General features: G+C 41.3%; 1 protein-coding gene across 6 annotated transcripts in view; it reads left to right on the top strand.

Annotated features, from left to right (window-relative positions):
* The window catches only part of RABGAP1L (RAB GTPase activating protein 1 like), a 150,750-nt gene that overhangs the window by 111,168 nt on the left and 19,406 nt on the right, over positions 1 to 20,176 (top strand). For 4 of the 6 annotated variants that reach the window (XM_053391188.1, XM_053391189.1, XM_053391192.1 and 1 more), the window contains one exon: positions 8,200 to 8,292. In XM_053391188.1, the coding sequence (XP_053247163.1) occupies positions 8,200 to 8,292 (93 nt within the window). Of the gene's footprint in view, positions 1 to 8,199; positions 8,293 to 8,531; positions 9,240 to 20,176 lie in introns of those variants that run through there. The other 2 variants (XM_053391190.1, XM_053391191.1) reach the window with 2 other exon arrangements.

Below are 20,176 nucleotides of genomic sequence, written 5' to 3' on the forward strand. Positions count from 1 at the left end.
ATAATGTAGGGACTTGCAGTCGTGGGGAAAAATACTAGCTTTATTAGACAAGAAGAAGCAATAATACAATCTGAGATTTTCATTATGCAGTTTTGGAGAGAACGTGTTTTGGAGAGAATGTGTATATCCATGCAGGTTTACTTCATCAAAAGTAGATGTAGCGATAATAGCATTTATATGGTGTTGAAATTCTAGACATATACTGTTGCAGTAACCTTTACAGTCTTCTCTGTAAAAGAGCCTTGCTTTGAAAATGGCTGGGGCAGAGCAGAGGGAGGGAGAGGCTTATCTAAGACCATCTACTAAGTTTGTGGCTGAGGTGAGAGTTGAATTGGGGATTTCCACGACCACATTATAAATTTTAGCATGATGACAGATAGAAATCATTTTTTATTACTGTGATGTAAGATGATGTGTCCTTATATTCCCTCGTCTGTTAAAAACTGGAGAGAATGTCACCTCCCATCAAAATAGGAGGTGACTTTAAATACTATGGAGACTTTAAATACTACTTTTTTAATGAATGCAAAGGAAACCAAGTTTTCAGTGGTTAACTGCTTTGCTTAGTAAAGTTTTGTATTCTCAATTTGCAGGGTTTTGTTATTGGGTGAAAAGTTTAAAATTGGCTAATGACTCTGCATCCTCACACACCTTATAGCATCATGCCGGGTGTTCCAGTTCTCATGACCAAACAACATGTGAGGTTAAATGCACTTTTGCACCTAATGTGCAGGTGTTTTAAATTGCAGCAGCTGTGGGAATTGATACTAATAGAATCAGTGCAGGCATGGAGGGAGAATATTAAGTTTCCCCATCAAAGCCCCTCTTTTGAAGCTCGTATTGTTTGTGGGCAAATTCCCCACTGGTGCCTCATGAAAATGTCCTTGATAGTAAGTTATAGAGAAAGTCAACATTGAAGTCAGAGACAGCTATCAATCAGAATAGTACTTTCCAAACAACCATTTGTAATTTCTAATAATTGCTTAGCCTCTTCAATATTTTGTTATTCTTCAGAAAAACATTTATTTTAAAGGGACGCCCAATCTACATAAAATGCTTCTTCAGTGAGAAACCTCAACTCCATTTGTTTATTTAATACTTGTGGATGTGTATCAACTAAAATTTCCATTTCTTTTTCACTTACATTTTCAAGATGGATGCGTATATTCCAGCACTATTAACATTTATGACTATGGCCTGGTTTGCACATTGTGGTAAGACCGATTATGATTTATCAGGACAGTGTGAAGATGTGGGCTCCTGGAGGGGAGCTCCCAGCTGCTTTGCCCCCCACCCCCAGTCTTTTCTTAAGTCTTTTCCATGTGTGTTGTTCGAACTTGTGCTTGTCCTGACTAATCATGAGCTCTAGCCAAGAACAAACATACGAGTGCAGTCCCAGGTAGCTATAGTTTGTCTTAGGGTGCCTTGCCAGTGTGCCTCAATCTTACAAAGTTGCAGTGTTTAGGGGGATGCATACCCCTAAACATTTTGTGAATCTTAAGTTTTGCCTCACTGAGGGGCAGTATTTCAATATGAGTAGGAAAATGAGAGTACCCTTAAACATTTTTTTTTAGACAAAAAGCACTGCAAAGTTGATCCTGTAAGCACATTCAGTGCCAGTAGCACATTTACTCCCTGTCCACCATTCTGTGTAAATAACTAATATTGCCATTTATTGGTTCTTGCTAATTTTTCCAAGTAAGCAGTACAGTATTGACAAGTCGAAATTGGTACTAATGTAGTGGAATAACCTCTGTAGTATGGAATCATCTCCAGATTAAAGATCCCAGAGGTGGTACTTCCATGAACACACATGTAAGATATGGGTCCCTTAATATCATTAGGATCACAAACAGCAGATTATTTTTAGTCTGCCAAATACATTTTCAAAGCTCCCAGAGCCAACCTCTCCACATATCTCCTCCCCTGGAAAGGTCCTCTTACATATCAGCTACTACATCTGGGACAGATGATAAGTCATCACAGCCAGTGGTTTCCTAATTGCCGTCATAGGTGCATACCCTAAGAGATCACTGCCAAGACACAGCCTTCACTGCTGTAATTTTTTTAAGGAGAGAAACTGTGGCTCCAACTGAAGTCCTGTGTGATTTCTTTCTGGGAGTGCTAATGATCCAGAAATGTTGGTGGCAGTGATGGAAACTGTTGTTGATGGGAACATTCAGTTCCACTGTGCTCTTGTGCCCCGCCAGTGCCTTGTAGAATGATTTGAGAACAATTTTGTCTTAACTGGGCAATGGCAAGCAGAAGTTCCCTGTTAACAAAGCAGTTATGATGCATTTTTTCATGGTAATTGATCCATAATCCAATACCTAATTTAGTGACTTCTGAATAATATTTGTAAAAGTACTTGGATTATGAAGAACAATATGCTGTAAGACTGATTGCTGTGATTTGCGTATGTTAGCTTAATTCCTGGAAAGAATGACAATGGACTTGAAGTATTTTATTAAGAAAGAAGTGGGCTGAGAAAGATGATTGTAGTAAGCTTCTCTTAAGCCATTTTCCACGTGGAAAAACAACAAAACTTACTTATAGTGCCTTTCATACCCTGGTTACTAAGTATACTGTTACCTGTTAAGGAGCAATGATGCTAAGGGGCTTGTCCACTCTTCTGCTTGTTCTGTGCATAGAAAGCACAGGTCTGAAGGGTTTCCTGCTTGCCCCTTGCTTTCTAGACATGGGTCTGAGTGGTTTTGCCTTTGCCCCACAGCTTTCCTTTGGAAAACACATTCTTTAGTGCTAAATTGGAACAAAAGGCAATCCACAGAAAACCCAATTGCCCTTTTGTTCCAGTTCAGAATTAAACTGCTGGTTTTCCCAGGGCAAACAGAAGTGTGGGTGAGTCCTAATTTTGTGCAAATTGTTCTAGAGTCATTGCTCCTAGTGTTATAACAATAAATGTTGCACATTGAAATTATATTTCTGATTAAAACAGCCCCTTCCTATGAAATTTTGACCATCCTAGAAACTTTAAAGCAAAAAGCAAGCATTTCACAATCTAAATTTTACAACCAAAGACAAAGCACATTATGTCTGAAAATTACACTCCTCTGCCTTTCCCCTGGCAGTTGTTTCTCTGGGGGAGCACCATGGATAATCACCACTGTAATCTGATTACTGATTCCAGTTTCAGGGTATTAGGCAGTAACATGACTCGAAAAAGATAATAGAAGAAATGCATGTGCAATAACATAATTAAAAATCCAGTGATGCATTTGGAGAGGGGTGTGTGTGCGTGTGTACACACTCAAATACAAACATAATGGACTCAAATTCCCATCTCCCAGTCAGCATGGCCAATGGTCATTGGACTTTTAATTCAACAACATCAGGAGAGTCATGGGTTTCCCCATTCCTGCTCTGAAACCATAACTTTGCCACCACACACTCAGTATTGTAATTGTAGCTGGTAATTGTAGCGGTTATTCTTTTTTCTACTGCTGTCAAGAGAATCATGGCCTAATTATACTGGTTTCACTGGACCTTCCAACTTTTATATGTCGTTTCTGGAAACAGAACTTAGGCACTGATGTCCTCCAAGGCTAACAGAAGACAGGATAACGGACAAAGGCAACGAAACCCTGTGCTCTGCACCCCTGCAATTGTTGTTCATTTTGGTTACGAGTTCAGCATGCTGTGCTGGGTCATGAAGGTGTGAATTGTTTCTTAGCCGCATTAAAATTGCTCTAAGCTAGAGCTTGAAGTGGGACACAGGTGGCGCTGTGGGTTAAACCACAGAGCCTAGGACTTGCCGCTCAGAAGGTCGGTGGTTCGAATCCCCGCGAGTGAGCTCCCGTTGCTCGGTCCCTACTCCTGCCAACCTAGCAGTTCGAAAGCACGTCAAAGTGCAAGTAGATAAATAGGGACCGCTCTGGCGGGAAGGTAAATGGCGTTTCCATGCGCTGCTCTGGTTCGCCAGAAGCGGCTTAGTCATGCTGGCTACATGACCTGGAAGCTGTACGCCAGCTCCCTCGGCCAATAAAGCGAGATGAGTGCCGCAACCCCAGAGTCGGCCACGACTGGACCTAATGGTCCTTTACCTTTACCTAGAGCTTGAAGTATTCTAGACGTTTCTCAAAGCAAATTGTCATTTTTAAAAATTACATATGGAACCACGATGACATGAGCCTGTAGCTTTCCAGACAGTGTTGGACTGTGGGATGCTGGGAGTTTATCATCTGTAACCATTGGCCATGCTTACTGAGGCTGATGGGAGTTAAGAACATAGGAAGAGCCTTCTGGATCAGCCCAACTAGCCTGGCCTCCTGTTCTCTCAGTGGCCCATCAGGATCCAAGCACCAGAGCACTGTGGTTCCACAGTCAGAAGCAGAGCATAGCCATCATGGCTATTCGTCATTGATAGGCCACAATCCAGCAGTGAACTTCAAAGATGGCATTGTTTTTGCTTGTTTTGTTGTCACGGAGTAATTAACAATTCCTATATTACTGTGGCAGTCTGGAAGCCATTTTCTTCTGACGTCTTCTCATACCACTCCTGTGATATGGGAACTTTGTGGACAGTGTCAATAAAAATAATAAATACAATAAAAGGGGGGTTGAGCTAGATGACCCTTGAGACCCTTCCAGCTGTAAGATTCTATGAGGTCACTCATTCCTAGATGAATGCTGTCTTTCCACTCTGCTCTGATAATATTTAGGTGCAGGAACCACTTTGGTGGGATTGTTGAAGCAGTTACGGTCTGCATCAAACATTGCCAGAGCAACATGGGAGGAAGTGATGAAGAAGCAGCTTCCCCAGTACTCCTTTAATGGATGAATTGGCCTTAAAATGGCCACTCTTCCAGAATTGCAGTGGACCTTTCCTTCCTTTCTTCTGAGGGCTTTTGTGTATGATTAAGCACCTCACATAGAATACATTATTTGGATTGTCTTCCCATTTGGATTCTTCGGATTGCCCTCCAGGAGACTTCAGTAAACAAAAATTCATAGTAAGAAATTTCCAGTTTTGGCTTGTCTGCTGTGCCAGGTCTGGTATGTTGATTCCCTTGATTAGATTTCTTACACTTTAACAGAAAAACACATGGGTCTCTTGTCCCTCATTGAAATTTTACTTTGGCTTTTTCCTTTGCCTTGAGCAGAATCTTTATATCTGTAACTTTGAGCCTAATGTGCTGAGACAACATATCTCTTCACACCTAATAGCAATATTACTGTTTTCGGGAGGACAATAGAAGTATCCAAAAAATATGGGATAATTTTCTCTATCTGACTTCTACATTCATTCTTTCAAACATAAATCTATTGGGGTATATTATATTTCTTTTACTCTAATTTAATTAGTGTATTCTATGCAAAGTATGTTATTAATTGGAACCAGTTGATTAATAACTTGTAGTATGAGACTATGGGCTGTATGTGATCATAATTTGTTATGCTAGATTCCAATCTGAGCAAAATTATATAGAATCAGAGCTGAGCTTTCTATAACTGAAAGAGAATTTGAAATATTGTATTTGTGATTTTAAAAAGTTCCCCAATTAATATTGATTTGGCATATAAGCACCTGTTTCGAATAGACTATGGAATGAAAGCTCCACCTACTTTCCTACCTCTGTAATGGAGCTAAACATGGAATTGGAGCTTGGACACATAAGCTAGTGATAAATGTACACTCATTTCTATGTTATGGTAAACACATTCACATGTCATGAGCAGAAACAAGCCACAGTGAGCCATGGATTTGAACACAGCCTCCCTTCTCCTCCCACAGGGCTGGGAGAAGAATTTCAGAAGCATTGGCTTTCAATTTTGGTTGACCACTGTGTGGCATGTTATCTAGACCCAGAGGAGTGGTTAACATAAACTTATATTTGTTTCAGCATGTGAGCTTCAGCAAACATGCTTTGAAGTTGGCTTGTTTGAAACTAGCCATAGTTAATGTTAACTGCAGTTATTTGGGCTTTATGACACAACAAACTGGTTAACCAAATCTGAAAGCAAAGCTTCCAAGATGGAGGAGAGTGCATGAGCATAAGCTTTGCTGCTGCTCATTCTTGCCATGCTAGTCATGCACTAGCAATTAACAGCAATTTTACTTATTGCTGTTCCCTCAAAAGCCAACTTTAGTGTTTCTGACACTGCCCCTGCAAACTCTCGAATCTTCTTTTGCCTTAGTGGCAATGCTTTACACACCAGTTTATACACTACCCTGTATTTTCTGTTATCGTCTTGCTTCTGTTGACAGAAGGGTAGTGGCAAAACATCAGGGAATATAAGAAGTGCATTTGCTGAGAGGTATCCTAGCAACATGTTAGGAATCTGCTGTGTCCCCATGCACAAAACATCAGAATGCTGAGGAGGGCACAGACGGCAGCCTGGTGTGCTTTGCATCTGTTCTTCAGGATCTGGATTTTAAGTGTGTGACCAGAGTTTTAAAAGCCAAGGATATATAGGAAAAAGAATATGGGTTTTAAAAACTTTTATTTGCTTAGGTCTGCCCCTCTTTCTTCCTGACTGATCAAATTGAAGCATTTTTTGCCTCTGAATTATACTGAATTAAGATTGTCTTGGGTAGCTAGGGAAGGGAGGCTTTTGCCTTCTGTTTTATCTTGTAAAAACTGAACATTATTGCAAATCCTGAATTTCTTCTTTTGGAAAGAAATTGAAAAGTCATTTGAAAGAGCAACATTAAGACTGCAGTTCCACCTTCTCTCCCCAACAGCAGTTGTGCTGATGCTATTGTTGGACTCAACAGAAGTTAATTTAATATTTGTTGACACACTATTAGTGTTCACATGTAGCATCAAACCATGGCTTAATGCTACATACGTGATCTGCAGTAAGCCCAAGTGAAATGCTGGACTCATGCACTACCTTCTTCTGCATGGCCAGGAGCAGGATTTTGTCAGAGATGAATCCTCAATTTTGTCAGAGTAAAAATTCTGGCTTACAACAAGCTGTTTAAGCCCAGCTTCATACATCATTAGGAGATTTGGAGTGAACTGTTATAAAAATGCAGATGGCATCCAGCTCTATCTTTTGTTCCATCTGAATCAGAGAGGTGGTTGAGGTGTTGGACCAGTGCGTGGAGGTAGTGATGGCTTGGATGTGGGTCAATAAACTGAAGCTGAATCCTGAAAAGAGAGGTGTTAATGTGTTCCAGATGCTCATGTCCAGGAGGTAGGAATGTAGCCAGCCCTGGATAGGGTTGCACTCCCTTGGAAGGAGCAAGTTTGCAGTTTGGGAGTGCTCCTCAATTCAACACTGACTAGAGGCTTAGGTGACCTCAGTGGCTAGGAGTGCCTTTTTCTGCTCCAACTGGTTTGCCAGCAGCAGCCCCTTTTGGAGATGACTTGCCTACTGCACTCCATGCTGTAGTTAATTTCCAGGTTAGATTACTGCAATGTGCTCCACATGGGGCTGCCGGTGAAGATGATTTAAAAACTTCAATTGGTCCAATATGCAGTGGCAAGATGCCGGCTAGGGCTCTGTTTATATCTCATATAGCCTCTGCTTTAAAACTGCTGCACTGGTTGCAAGTTTGTGTCCAGGCCCAATTCAAGGTGCTCACATTAGTAGTTAAAGCCCTAAGTCACTTAGGCCCCAAATATCTCCCTACGAACCCTCTTGGGTGCTGAGATCAGCACCTTCTTGGTAGTTCCTTCACCTTCAGAAGCTCATGGGAGGGAGGGCATTCACTGGTGGCTCCTAAGCTGTGAACCTCCCTTCCCACAGAGGTGTGTCTGGCACCTTCATTGTACTGCTTGCAGAAAATATGGAAGACATACCTCTTTACCCTGGCTTTTGATACCTGCAGTGTTTTTTTTTAGGACCTAATTTTTTGTGTTTTTAAGTTGTTTGAAATATTGAATTTTAACGTTGTAACCTGCCCTGGAACATAGGGTGAAGGGTGGGTTGTTGTTGTTGTTGTTGTTGTTGTTAATTTCTTCATTAAGAGCCCTTTACTTTTCCTCCCATAATTCTGCCCACCAGGGCAAGGGACACCACATTATGCAGTTTTACTTTAGACATTGCTTGAATTTCAGAGACAGACTTTAACAAGTTAATGTTGCTCATTTGCTGAAATTCAGTAGGGAATGTCCGGATCTTCTGTTACCCTCTCTGTGTTGGCACAGCAATTTGTCTCATTTTTCTCCCAGCCCCTACTCCCAAGTGTTGCTCTTAACATCACTAACATTAGTTTTTGTTCCCCTGAAGGTGCCCACAAAGAAGCTGAGGAAATATGAGAGGGAGTATCAGATGATGCGAGAGAATCAGCTGCAGCAGGAAGACCCTCTGGACAGATACAAGGTAATGGGGTGCAAAGTATTCAAGCAACTTCCATTGACCCACTTAGGCAAAACGGGATCACCTTCAGAAGCTGGAAGTAGGTTTTCTAGTATTGTTTTCAACAGTAGTGTGTTATATGTTTATTTTAAAAGGCACACTTCAGGCACTTTTTGTTGTTCGAAAATATGCATTTATATTTTGTTTAAAATAATTAAAAGGCACCATAAAGCCTGCCACATTATATTTTTTTATTCTTTCAGTTTATATGTTTGTAGGTAACACTTCTGCTGTTGAACTTTTCTGGGAAACTGCATGGGATCCTGAGAGAGAGAGAGAGAGAGAGAGATTCTCTACCACTGACACGCAAAGGAGGAAATATATTATGCTTTAGACAAAGCTGTGTGTGGTTCACTACCACAGACACATTTTGGAAGGTGCATGCTTCCAAGATTGACCTTTCACTCTCTGTGGTGCAAATCTTCCTCATAATTTGTTCATGTTTGTAGTTGTGTTTATCACACATAATGAGAGGCACAGAATGGTTGAAATACTATATTTTATTGGGCCAAGTTTTTCTTACGTCATGGTTGTTCTAAGCAAGGATAGTCCTTAGTAAGGTGAAGCCTTGTCTCACCCATTTTTACTCTACCTTTGTCCTGAACTCCCAGGCCTCAAAAAGTCCTGATGTAGCATAGTGGCTAAGTGAGCAGGAAGTTTCTGTTTCAAATCCCGTCTCAGCCACAATTTCATTCCGCAAGCCACTATACCCTCAGACTCAGTTTGGCATCTATAATGTGGTAATAGTCATACTGGCCTACCTTACAGGGCTGTTGTAAGGATTATTGAGATAATGTATGTGAAGCTCTTGGAATACTTGAAGTGCACTATGTGAGTGCTAAGTATCAAGTCTGAAAGCTTGCATTATGTAACTGGTCTAATAAAATAAAACATCCCCTGGCTGAATTTTATTAATATGGTGTCCTAATACCTATTTGTGGTCCTTGAGAGAAATGCAACATAAATAAATCTATATTACCCCCTTCTTCTAAGAATTGATAAACCAACCCCCCACAAATAGGATTTTTTTATTCTTTTATTACATTGATCTGAAGCATAGCTTGGATTCTAGGTCAGAAGAAATTTTTTCATGGTGTTCTGGTTAGTATGGTCATGGTAGTGTGACATATATTGATTATTTTCTGTTTGTTTAATTAAAGTATTGATCGGGAATGTTAGTTCATTAAGCTTCTTCCGCCGTAATGCAGGAGTCTCTGCCATTTTGTGGTGAGCAGATTTCTTGTACTGCAGTCCATTTCTAAAATAGGCTTTGTTGCTCAGAAATTTGTCAATACCACATTGACTGCCTATTAAGAGAAATATTAAAACCTGTACATACTGTAAATTTCCATACTTGGTAATCCATGCCTGGGCAAAACCTACAGAGAGCAAGCTGTGTGCAAATATATCTGAAAAGAAGAAGCACTTAGGGAATGATTCCCCCCCCCCTTTTGTTTTCTACCACAAGAAGTTAAGGGGAGGTAAAATATGTGGTTAGTTATGTTGAGAAAAATGCAGGAGGATTCCTGCATGAAGATGTTTCCTTGCTAGTTTGGGCTGACTGTTTACTCTAAATGTGAAATATGTCATGCCCTTCTACAGAAACATCCATTAGCAAAAGAGTTGGCAGTTAAGGTGAAGCCCAAATCCTTGCACACACATCCTCATTGGTCAGGTAAAATCTTTCCTCCAGAGGGCGCCTGTATTACGGCTATATTACTAGTTATCCTTGTTTACTGTGAAAAGGTGCACACACAGGCAGATGCCTTAAAGGGCTGGGAGAGGCATGGATTCAATAGGGCAATGGTGGGTTCTTTCTTTGTTGCATAAACTTCGTTTGTGTTGCATAAGGTGAACTTTCACCACTTGGTACCACTGGCTTGAGGGTGTGGGTTGCTTACAAACATTTTCAGATACCTTTGGGGTTGCAGTGTCCCCAGAAGCAGGATTTGAGTTTTGCTGGATCACAAGGAAAGTTCTAACTGGAATTTTTTTTTTTAAAGTTACGTTTTTAAGATAATGTAAACCTCTGTAGTATTATTGGTCCCTAATACTGTTTGTGTTGATATTACAGAAGGTGACTAATTTGCTTTTTCTGCAATTAGTAAAAAAATATTCCTTTAGTCTAAATAATTGTTTTTGTCGCCCTCTGTGCTCCTTTCTCACTAGAAGTGGATGGAACAGCTTCAGCATTATGCACCTGTGTGCATGATCAGTAACTTATCCATTTGAGCAGCATTTTGCAGGGTTTCTTTGCCCCCTAGTATTTTGTGTGTATTATTTTTCAGTTGCCCCTGGCATTTCAGCAGGGGTTTTGACCGCAAAAAGTATTAAGAATAAAAACATTGATTTTTTATTTATTTATTAAGTTAAGGAGATGTGCCTCACAGGGTGATTTACATCTCATGGTTGATGATTAACCTGGAACATGTAGTTGTAGAAGAGGAAGGCAAGTTTTTTGACTCATTTCCAGTGCTGTTAGGGTGCACTTGACAACAAAAGGTTAAGACTGTAAATTTTGTATCTCTTTTTCAATGCTGATGTTAATTTCAGGAATGAGATAGACTTTCCTTCCACAAATACAAATGATGATACATTTATTGCCTGGCTTAGACAATAAATAATAGACACATGCTCATCATATTCTTGATTCAAATTTTCTTCTGATGTGATCAGGAGACAATATTCAGGAACAAGAGAGGCTTCCTTGAAATTCGTTTGCTTAGATTCATAGAACTGTAAAGTTGGAAGGGATCCCAAGGGTCATCTAGTTCAACCCCTGCAATGCAAAAATCTTAGCTAAAGCATCCATGACAGATGGGCATCCAATCTCTGCTTAAAAAACTCCAATGAAGGAGAGTCCACAACCTCCCGAGGGAGACAGTTCCTCTCTCGACCAGCTCTTATGGTCAGACAGTTCTTCCTGATGTTTAGTCGGAATCTCATTTCTTAAAGTCATTGGATTGAGTCCTACCCTCCAGAGCAAGAGAAAACAAGCTCGTTCCCTCTTCCATGTGACAGCCCTTGAGATATTTGAAGATGGTTATCATATCTCCTCTCAGTCTCCTCTTTTCCAGGCTAAACATAACCAACTCCTACCATCGTTCCTCATAAGGCTTGGTTTCCAAGTCCCTTGGTCACCTTCCTCTGCACATGTTCCAGCTTGTCAACATCCTTCTTAAATTGTGGTGCCCAGAATTGGAAACAGTCAGACCACACCTGGAATACTAAGGCAGAATAGAGTGGTACTATTACTTCCCTTGATCTGGACACTAGACTTCTGTTGATGCAGCCTAGAATAGCATTAGCTCCCCCCCCCTGCTGCTGCCTCACACTTTTTACTCAAGTTAAGGTTGTAGTCCACCAAGACCCCTAGATCCTTTTCACATGTCCTGCTAGTAAGCCAGGTGTTCCCTATCTTCTATTTGTGCATCTGGTTCTTCCTGCCTAAGTGCAGAAACTTACATTTGTCCCTGTTGAAATACATTTTGTTAGCTTGCGCCCAGTTCTCCAATCTGTTAAGGTCAAATTGAATTTTGATTCTGTCATCTGCGGCATTAGCTGCGCCTCCCAGTTTGCAAATATGATGAGCATCCCCTCAATTCCTTCATCCAAGTTGTTTATAAAGATGTTGAACAACAATGGGCCCAGGACAGAACCCTGTGGCACCCAACTTGTCCCTTTTTCCAGGATGATGAGGAACAATTAATGAGTACTCTTTGGGTTCGGTCTGCCAACCAGCTACAAATCCACCTAACAGTTACTTCATTCAACCCACATTTTAGCAGTTTCCTCACAAGAATATCATGGGGGACTTTGTCAAAAGCCTTCCTGAAATCAAGATACACTATGTCCACAGCATTCCCCTGACCCACCAAGCTTGTTACTCCAACAACAACAACCTGACCTAATTTTTAGAAACCTACGCTTATTGTGAACTAGATACACTTGCATTGGTAGCCAGATACTGTTGAACTTTGACACCATCACTGATTAATATGCCTTTGAGCAAAAAGCATGTATATCCTGTGTTAACCAAACCCTGCTGTTGCAGAGTCCTCTATTACCTTTGAAGGGATAAAACATCACCCATAGCTCCAGTCTTGGGTATTAATACCACTACTCTCCTTTTAAGCCTTTAAGCTAGTGTGTTGTAGGAGCAACTACACTGTCCAGGCACTTGTCCTCAGAATTTGGAAGCTGCCAGCTAGACATAATAATCAGCCTGCCCTCTCTTGATTCACTGGGAGCCCAGATCTTTGAGTGTGTGATCTAAAGCAACCAATCAAATTGTAAGGTTGAAGTATTCAGAAGCTGTACAACCTAAGTTCATTTTAAATGTGACTTGTACAGGAGAAAGTTTTAGTAGGTTCTGAGGTGTGACATTTGGATTTTCCACCTTGACACCAAAATATATTGGTCTTGTACAATTCCAAACATATTTTACTGGTAGTGGCCCCTTGATTCTGTGAAACTTGCTTCTGACTAATCATGCTTAGGATTAGGAATGTGGAAAGCTGACTTTTAGTCAGAACTTCAGTCCTAGTCAGTTTGGCTCATTGGTTGTCAGCTGGTGGGCTGGGACCCACTATGGTTGATGGCTCATGGAGAGCCAGTGTGGTGTAGTGGTTAAGAGCGGTAGTCACATAATCTGGGGAACCGGGTTCGCGTCTCCGCTCCTCCACATGCAGCTGCTGGGTGACCTTGGGCCAGTCACACTTCTCTGAAGTCTCTCAGCCCAACTCACCTCACAGAGTGTTTGTTGTGGGGGAGGAAGGGAAAGGAGAATGTTAGCCGCTTTGAGACTCCTGAAGGGGAGTGAAAGGCGGGATATCAAATCCAAACTCTTCTTCTTCCTCAACAGCAGCACTTACCACCATATAAATATGGGGGGGGGGGAGGAAGAAAAGAAATTGGTCCACAAATGCATGTTTGGTATAACAGTGGGTTCTGGCATTCCAGGATTTCACTTATTTGGCACCTATAGCTGAAAATGCCTCTTCCCCTCCGCTGGGAATAAAAATGCAAGAATAATAAACAACAGTGTGCTCTTGCTTTGCGGCAGCCAAACTAAGACACCCATGGAGCCATTTCACCCTGTCCAGTGGCAAGACCTAGTTGATCCCTTTTACCACATGATATATGGTTACTCAAATAAATTCTATCCTGTGTTGCTGCTGCTCTCCCTGACTGCAAGGGTAGGAAAAAAGAATCACATATTGAATGCTGTTTTTCTTTTTGAAGAACAATTTCTAAATAATGGCATTCTGGACGACTGTGTGCTTAAATTACTCATAGCAACAGACAACACAGTGGAAAAAACGTTGTGATGTGTTCCACAAAGCACATAGTCTAACTTTAGCTTTTATATTTTGGCAGTCTTAATGGCTTGCAATAATTTATCTTATGCTTAACCTCCTTTTTGGCTGCATTTCAAACCATCACATATCCAAGGTTCTGGTTTTCTTACTAATTTTAACAACTACCCATATTGAAGCAACTAAGTGTCCAAATAGTCGCTCTGTTGCAATGAAATATAATGAAGGCGTTTAGCAAGGGGTGTGACACATTGAGTTACACCCAGCTTTAGGAATAATATTGTAATCTTTTTGCATCAGTCTACATGTTCATTCTCTATGCTGAATGAGGATAGTTGAGGGTGGAGTTAAGCGTATTGCAGCCTTCCTGAGTTGGAACTTGTCTTCTTGTTTCAAGCTTCCTCTTTTTAATCAAATGTTGCCTTTAATAGGTCACAGCTGGAAGAGGTTATATCCTTTTTAAAAGGAAAAGGAAAAAAGCCAAACCCCCTCACAGAGCACGCTCCCAAGCTGGTTTTTCCCCTGTTTCCTAATTGTTGTTGATTGATATTTAAATTTCACTGGATTACGTCTCTCTCTCTCTCAACTTTATATCTATGATTGAAAGCAGTAGTTGTTCTGTGACTTGTATGGAGGTAAGTTTTATATCTCTGTGTTACTATATTACATATTTTCCTCTCTGTTTTGGAAATGCAGTGTCCTTCTTGACAGCTCATAGCAAGCAATTTCTTCAACTTCATTCCCTCTATTAATGCTACAGCTTGGATTGGGGGGGTAGTAGTAATAGTAGCTAGTACTGGAGGATTAGTACAAGAAGCCTCTGTTTACATATCTATCTTTAAATTGGCTAGCATGGTCATAAATGTTTTCTTCTAGAATGTAATAGTATTTACAAGTGGGTTATAGTTAATCTAAAACTTCCTAGAAGCAACAGAATTAACCTGTGTATTCCTTGAGATGCATAATTTAAGTTCTTTTCCCTCTGGGGTTCTCAATTTTCTCATGATTTAAGCATTTTAAAAACGATTGTTTCAAGAAGAATTATAACTCCTTTGCAGAAAGCAAGGGCTCATTCTGACATAATATAATTCCTCCCTAGGGGAACATTGGGGGGTGGGGGTGGGATGTTGAAATCATACCCAGTGATTTAATTCTGCAGCACAAAGGAGTAAAGGCAGCTTGATAGTGACCCTCAGCCAAAAAAGAAAGAAAAAGAATAGTTTTGACCAGAGGGCTTTCATTCAGTCATTTGCTACAGCATCTCTATTTTTAAAATTGACCATTTTTTAAAAAATAGTGTAGAATGGGAGGACACTGCAATTCCTACCACACAGCTTGCTTGCTCACATGTCTGTGAATGAATAGCCAGGCACCTGAAGTTCACGTTTGTGCTACTTGCTTTGCCAGCACCAAAGCTTTTGGTAAGCAGATAACAACAGCTGTAAAGCCAACTATTGCTCATGAAGAAAAGCTCCCTTCAAGGCTGCAAAGAGTTGAAATGGGGACCCAAGGAGATGTGCACTTAAGTACTTAGCAGTCAGTTGCATATCTTGTTTTTTCTAAACAGATTTATGGGGTGGGAAAGCCCAGTCTCACCATGGGGGCAGTGAGTGAGAAGGGGTGGCTTATTTCTTCCCGGTTCCACTGAGATAAGGGAAGGGTCCCATTGTTGTCCCATTGCTACAGTTATCAGTCCACAGTTTGCACAGAATTCGGAATCTTTTTTACCTTAGTCAAAAGAGTTGCCAGCTTGAGCCTTTTCTTTTTTTTAAAAAAAAAGATATTTATTAAGATTTTTTTTAAAAAACCAGACAAGAATGTCATAACGAAAAAAAACATACAGAAAAAAGTAGAAAGAAGAAAAAACATAAAATACAAAAATACATAACAAAAACAGACAAACACAAAAAAGAATAATTAAAAATAAATCAATTTTTCAACTTTTTAGAATTCTCATTAGCTTATTTCTTTGACCTCCTCACACCTCCCTTTTTTGTATTCCCAGTTACATCATTAATTCAGCAAATCCTTACCCCATTTTTTTTTTAAATTTAACTCAGTATTTCAACGAATTACATCTTTATACTTTCATCCATTATCAAACCATTTTTACATTTTTCTTATTGGTCTTATTACTAAGTCCACTTAAATCCAATCCAACATCATTTTAACATTCATAAATTTTACAATATTTCTGCAGATAGTCTTTAAATTTCTTCCAATCTTCTTCCACCGACTCTTCTCCCTGGTCACGGATTCTGCCAGTCATTTCCGCCAACTCCATATAGTCCATCACTTTCATCTGCCATTCTTCCAGAGTGGGTAAATCTTGTGTCTTCCAATACTTTGCGATAAGTATTCTTGCTGCTGTTGTGGCATACATAAAAAAAGTTCTGTCCTTCTTTGGCACCTGTTGGCCGACTATGCCCAGAAGAAAGGCCTCTGGTTTCTTCAAGAAGGTATATTTAAATACCTTTTTCAATTCATTATATATCATTTCCCAGAAAGCCTTTATCCTTGGGCACGTCCACCAAAGATGAAAGAATGTACCTTCATTTCCAAATTATAAGCTTCCCTTATTTGATAATAATGAAGCCAGTCTTGCACTTTATCTTTTAATTTCTCAAAACTCTGCAATTTCAATTTATCTCCTTCCTGTTCCAAAATTTCCCAATATTTCGGCCATTTGGCCTCCATATTGAGCTTTTTCTGAGCCTTAGCTTCCATTGGTGACAACCATCTTGGGGTTTTGTTCTCAAGTAAGTCTTTATATCTTATCCAGACATTAAACAATGCTTTTCTGACAATATGATTTTTAAATGCTTTATGAGCTTTAACCTTGTCGTACCACAAATATGCATGCCACCCAAAAACATTATTAAAACCTTCCAAGTCCAAAATGTCAGTGTTCTCAAGAAGCAGCCATTCTTTCAGCCAGCAAAATGCTGCTGATTCATAGTAAAGTTTAAGGTCTGGCAGGGCAAATCCACCTCTTTCCTTTACATCAGTTAATATTTTAAATTTTATTCTGGGCTTCTTGCCCTGCCAGACAAATCTAGAAATATCTTTCTGCCACTTCTTGAAACAGTCCATTTTGTCCAAAATTTGTAGTGATTGGAACAAAAACAACATTCTTGGCAATACATTCATCTTTATAGCAGCAATTCGGCCTAACAAGGAAAGCTTCAAATTTGACCATATTTCTAGATCTTTTTTCACTTCTGACCAACATTTCTCATAATTATCTTTAATTAAATTTAAGTTTTTAGCAGTCATATTAATCCCCAGATATTTTACTTTCTTTACCAATGTTAACCCTGTCTCCTTCTGAAACCTTTCTTTCTCTATCGGTGTTAAATTTTTCTCAAGGACTTTAGTTTTTGACTTGTTCAACTTAAATCCTGCCACATGACCAAATTCTTGGATCAATTCTAAAGCTCTTTTAACACTAGATTCTGGCTCCTGTAACGTCAATACCAAGTCATCTGCAAAAGCTTTCAATTTATATTGTTTAGCTCCGACCTGTATACCTTTAATCAAACAGTCCCTTCTGATCATGTTTAGCAAAACCTCCAGGACTGAAATAAAAAGCAGTGGGGAAATTGGGCAGCCTTGTCGTGTCCCCAGCTTGAGCCTTTTCATTACTGTTGTCAGCTAGCTTTCTTTAAGTAATATTTTCTTATGTCTTGTGGCTGAAAACAGTTGTGGGTGTTTACTTATTTATTTTAGGTGTAACTCTAGTTTATGATTGCACTTGGAAGTATGCCTTATAGATTCAGGAAGAACTAGTGTTAGGTTGCTTTCACATCTTAGCACAGTTTTTCACTTCCCTTATCTCATGCTGGGCTTCACTCCACAGCTTCACAATTTAATTATAGAAGTAGTTGCACTGAGTCCCAGAATTCTCCTGTCGCTCCTGAAGGGTGTTCCAAACCTTTAGGACAGGACAGCAGCAGAGCCAGTAAGGATGGTCCTCTCCAGGCGGAGGAGCTGCCCTGCCCTCCCAGATCAGACCTATCAGGGCTTTTTTGTGAGCTTCTCAAGGTCACCAGTGTAAAACAAAATATTTCCTTTCTTGATTTATTATTATTATTATTGCCTTTTCATTCCCCCCCTCTACACCGCCCAACACCTCACAGCTAGGGATTGGGCAGGTCAGCATTAGAGATTGCATGCCATTGTTGCAATGGGACAGCAAGCAGGCTCCTCACCCCTTCTGGGGCTGTCAGGCCACCCACCATAGGAGAAATCTCACTGGCTAGGCTAGTTCTCACTACTCCCACCTGTGTCAGGGCTGTTTTGGATGATATATTTACCAAAAAATGCTTACATTTTTCTAAGCTTCCCCCCACTCCAGGGGACCAGACATGAGCTTTGGGCTGCTGGGGTAACTGCAGCAGACATGAAATCCCAGAAAGATGTGTCGGGGACACAGTGGTGCCAGGGGAAGGCCAAGCACTGCAGTCCTCGCAGCCTGGCTCTTCAGCGTCTCATAATATGAGGCTCTTATTCCCAATACCAATAGACCTCTGGATCTGGGTAGTGAGTTACACCCACATTTTTCACTTGGATGAGGGGAATGATTGCCCATGAAATACCCTGGCTGGTTTTGTTTTTGGAAGGGGATGGGAGGAGCGGCCATATTTGTTCCAATTTGGGGTCTAGAAAGTTCCGGAAGGAAACAGCAAAAGCACTATCCTTGGGAGCACACTAGCCACAAAAGGAACAGGAGGTCTCCACCCTTGAGCTCATTATCATCTAGCTCCTCCAGGAAGTCATCTTTCTATAAGCATATGCCTGCCTCTTCTGTCACTCTGCAGAAGGGAAGACCAAGGACCCTTATGACAAGATGGTCAAGGCGTCTTCACAGGAGATTTGAAGCTTCTGCTACTGCCTTCTGGGCTTTGCTTGCCAGCTCTAGCTTCGTATGGTTTGACTAGATTATCCTCAGGGTCCCTTCGAACTCTACAGTTCTATGATTCTATTATTCTATGTGGTTCCAGGAGCTGGAAGGTATGTCCAAGGTGATTAAGGATGGTCTCGAGAAGATTGGACTGGCTTCTGTGCTCATGGCAGACACTTCTCATGGGTACCCTCAAGTTATAGTTTCAAGCCTTGACAGTTAACATGGTGGCCAGGAGTAACATATGACTGAGGACTTGGGCAGCCAGTCAGTTCTTAGTCCAGGCTGGCTGGAGCATCCCTTCTCAGGTACAAAGCTGTTTGGCAAGGCATTTGATTTAGTGCTCAGAAAGAGTAAAGATGAAAAGAAGGCCTAGTCTACTCTAGAAAGGAAGAAAAAGAACCAGAACAGTGACAGTCTTTACACTCGGGCTTATTCCACAAGGAACTGGACTTCAGGGAAGTACTTCTAGCAGAGTTTATCCCAGGGGTTTGGGTGCAGCTCTATGCAGACCCAACCAGGGACAAACACATCTGCTGTGTTCAGCAAGGTTTAGAATAAATCTTCCTCTTCCTGACACCAGCTCCCTGCCCGTAACTAAAGGTAGGTGACGCTTTACTATGCATCAAACTAGTTCTGAAGTATAGGTCTGGGAGATGGTCTCTCTAGGTTACATAATGGAGTATGCATGTTGTCCCAGAAATAAATTCATGAGCTCCCCAAGGTCATGAAATCTATCCAAACACCAGCCAGGGCTAGAAACCATCAGCACCTTCTGGATGTCAAAAGAATAGCTCTTGTCCCTACAGTCTAGAGCAGGGGTCGGCAAACTAAGGCCCGGGGACCAGATCAGGCCCAATTGCCTTCATGATTTGGCTTGTGGACTGTCTGTGGACCAGTGTGGGGAGTCTTGTTTGTTCGGGCTGCGCCATTTTTCTCCCTGCGCTATTCCATTTTTCCCTCCTTTCCCTCACACACACCACGGCGGCGCCTCCCTCCTCCTGGATTATCCCTGCCCTGCCTAGAGGAGGAAGGGGCTGGGCTGAGCTGGCTGAGCACCATTTTAAGCAGCCCTTCTCCGGAGCCAGCCCTTTCACGCTACTCATCTTCCCTCTGCTGTCGCCGCTGCCGCCCTGGTGCTCCTGTGGGCCAGGGAGTAGAGCAGACAAGCTTGCTCTGCCTACTCACGAAAAGCAGAAGCAGTGGTGGTGGTGGTGGCGGCAGCCCCTGGGAAGGTAAGTGCAGCAGCTGGGGGTGGGGCTGGGGGGTGGGGAGGAGGACTACTTGCCCCTCTTGCCTCTTCTTCCAGCTCACCCCCCCCCAGTGCCCCTTTTCTGGCCAGCCACAAGGTCTGAGGGACAGTGAACCGGCCCGTGGCTAAAATTTTTGCTGACCCCTGGTCTAGAGGTCTGGAGTCTATTCCTTTCTTGGTGCCACAAAAGGTTGGAGATTTCAGATCTAGTGGCTCAACAAGTTTCTCATCTCACCAGAAGCATATTAGGATGAGGACTCTCAAATCCATCATGACAGCTTTCTTGAAAGATGACTTTTTGTAATTAGTGGATTTGTCAGATGCCCATCTCCACATCTTCATCAGATCCAGCAATGGGATGATCCTACATTTTAA

Source organism: Podarcis raffonei, chromosome 6 (genome assembly GCF_027172205.1).
Source record: "Podarcis raffonei isolate rPodRaf1 chromosome 6, rPodRaf1.pri, whole genome shotgun sequence".
Taxonomy (NCBI): domain Eukaryota; kingdom Metazoa; phylum Chordata; class Lepidosauria; order Squamata; family Lacertidae; genus Podarcis; species Podarcis raffonei.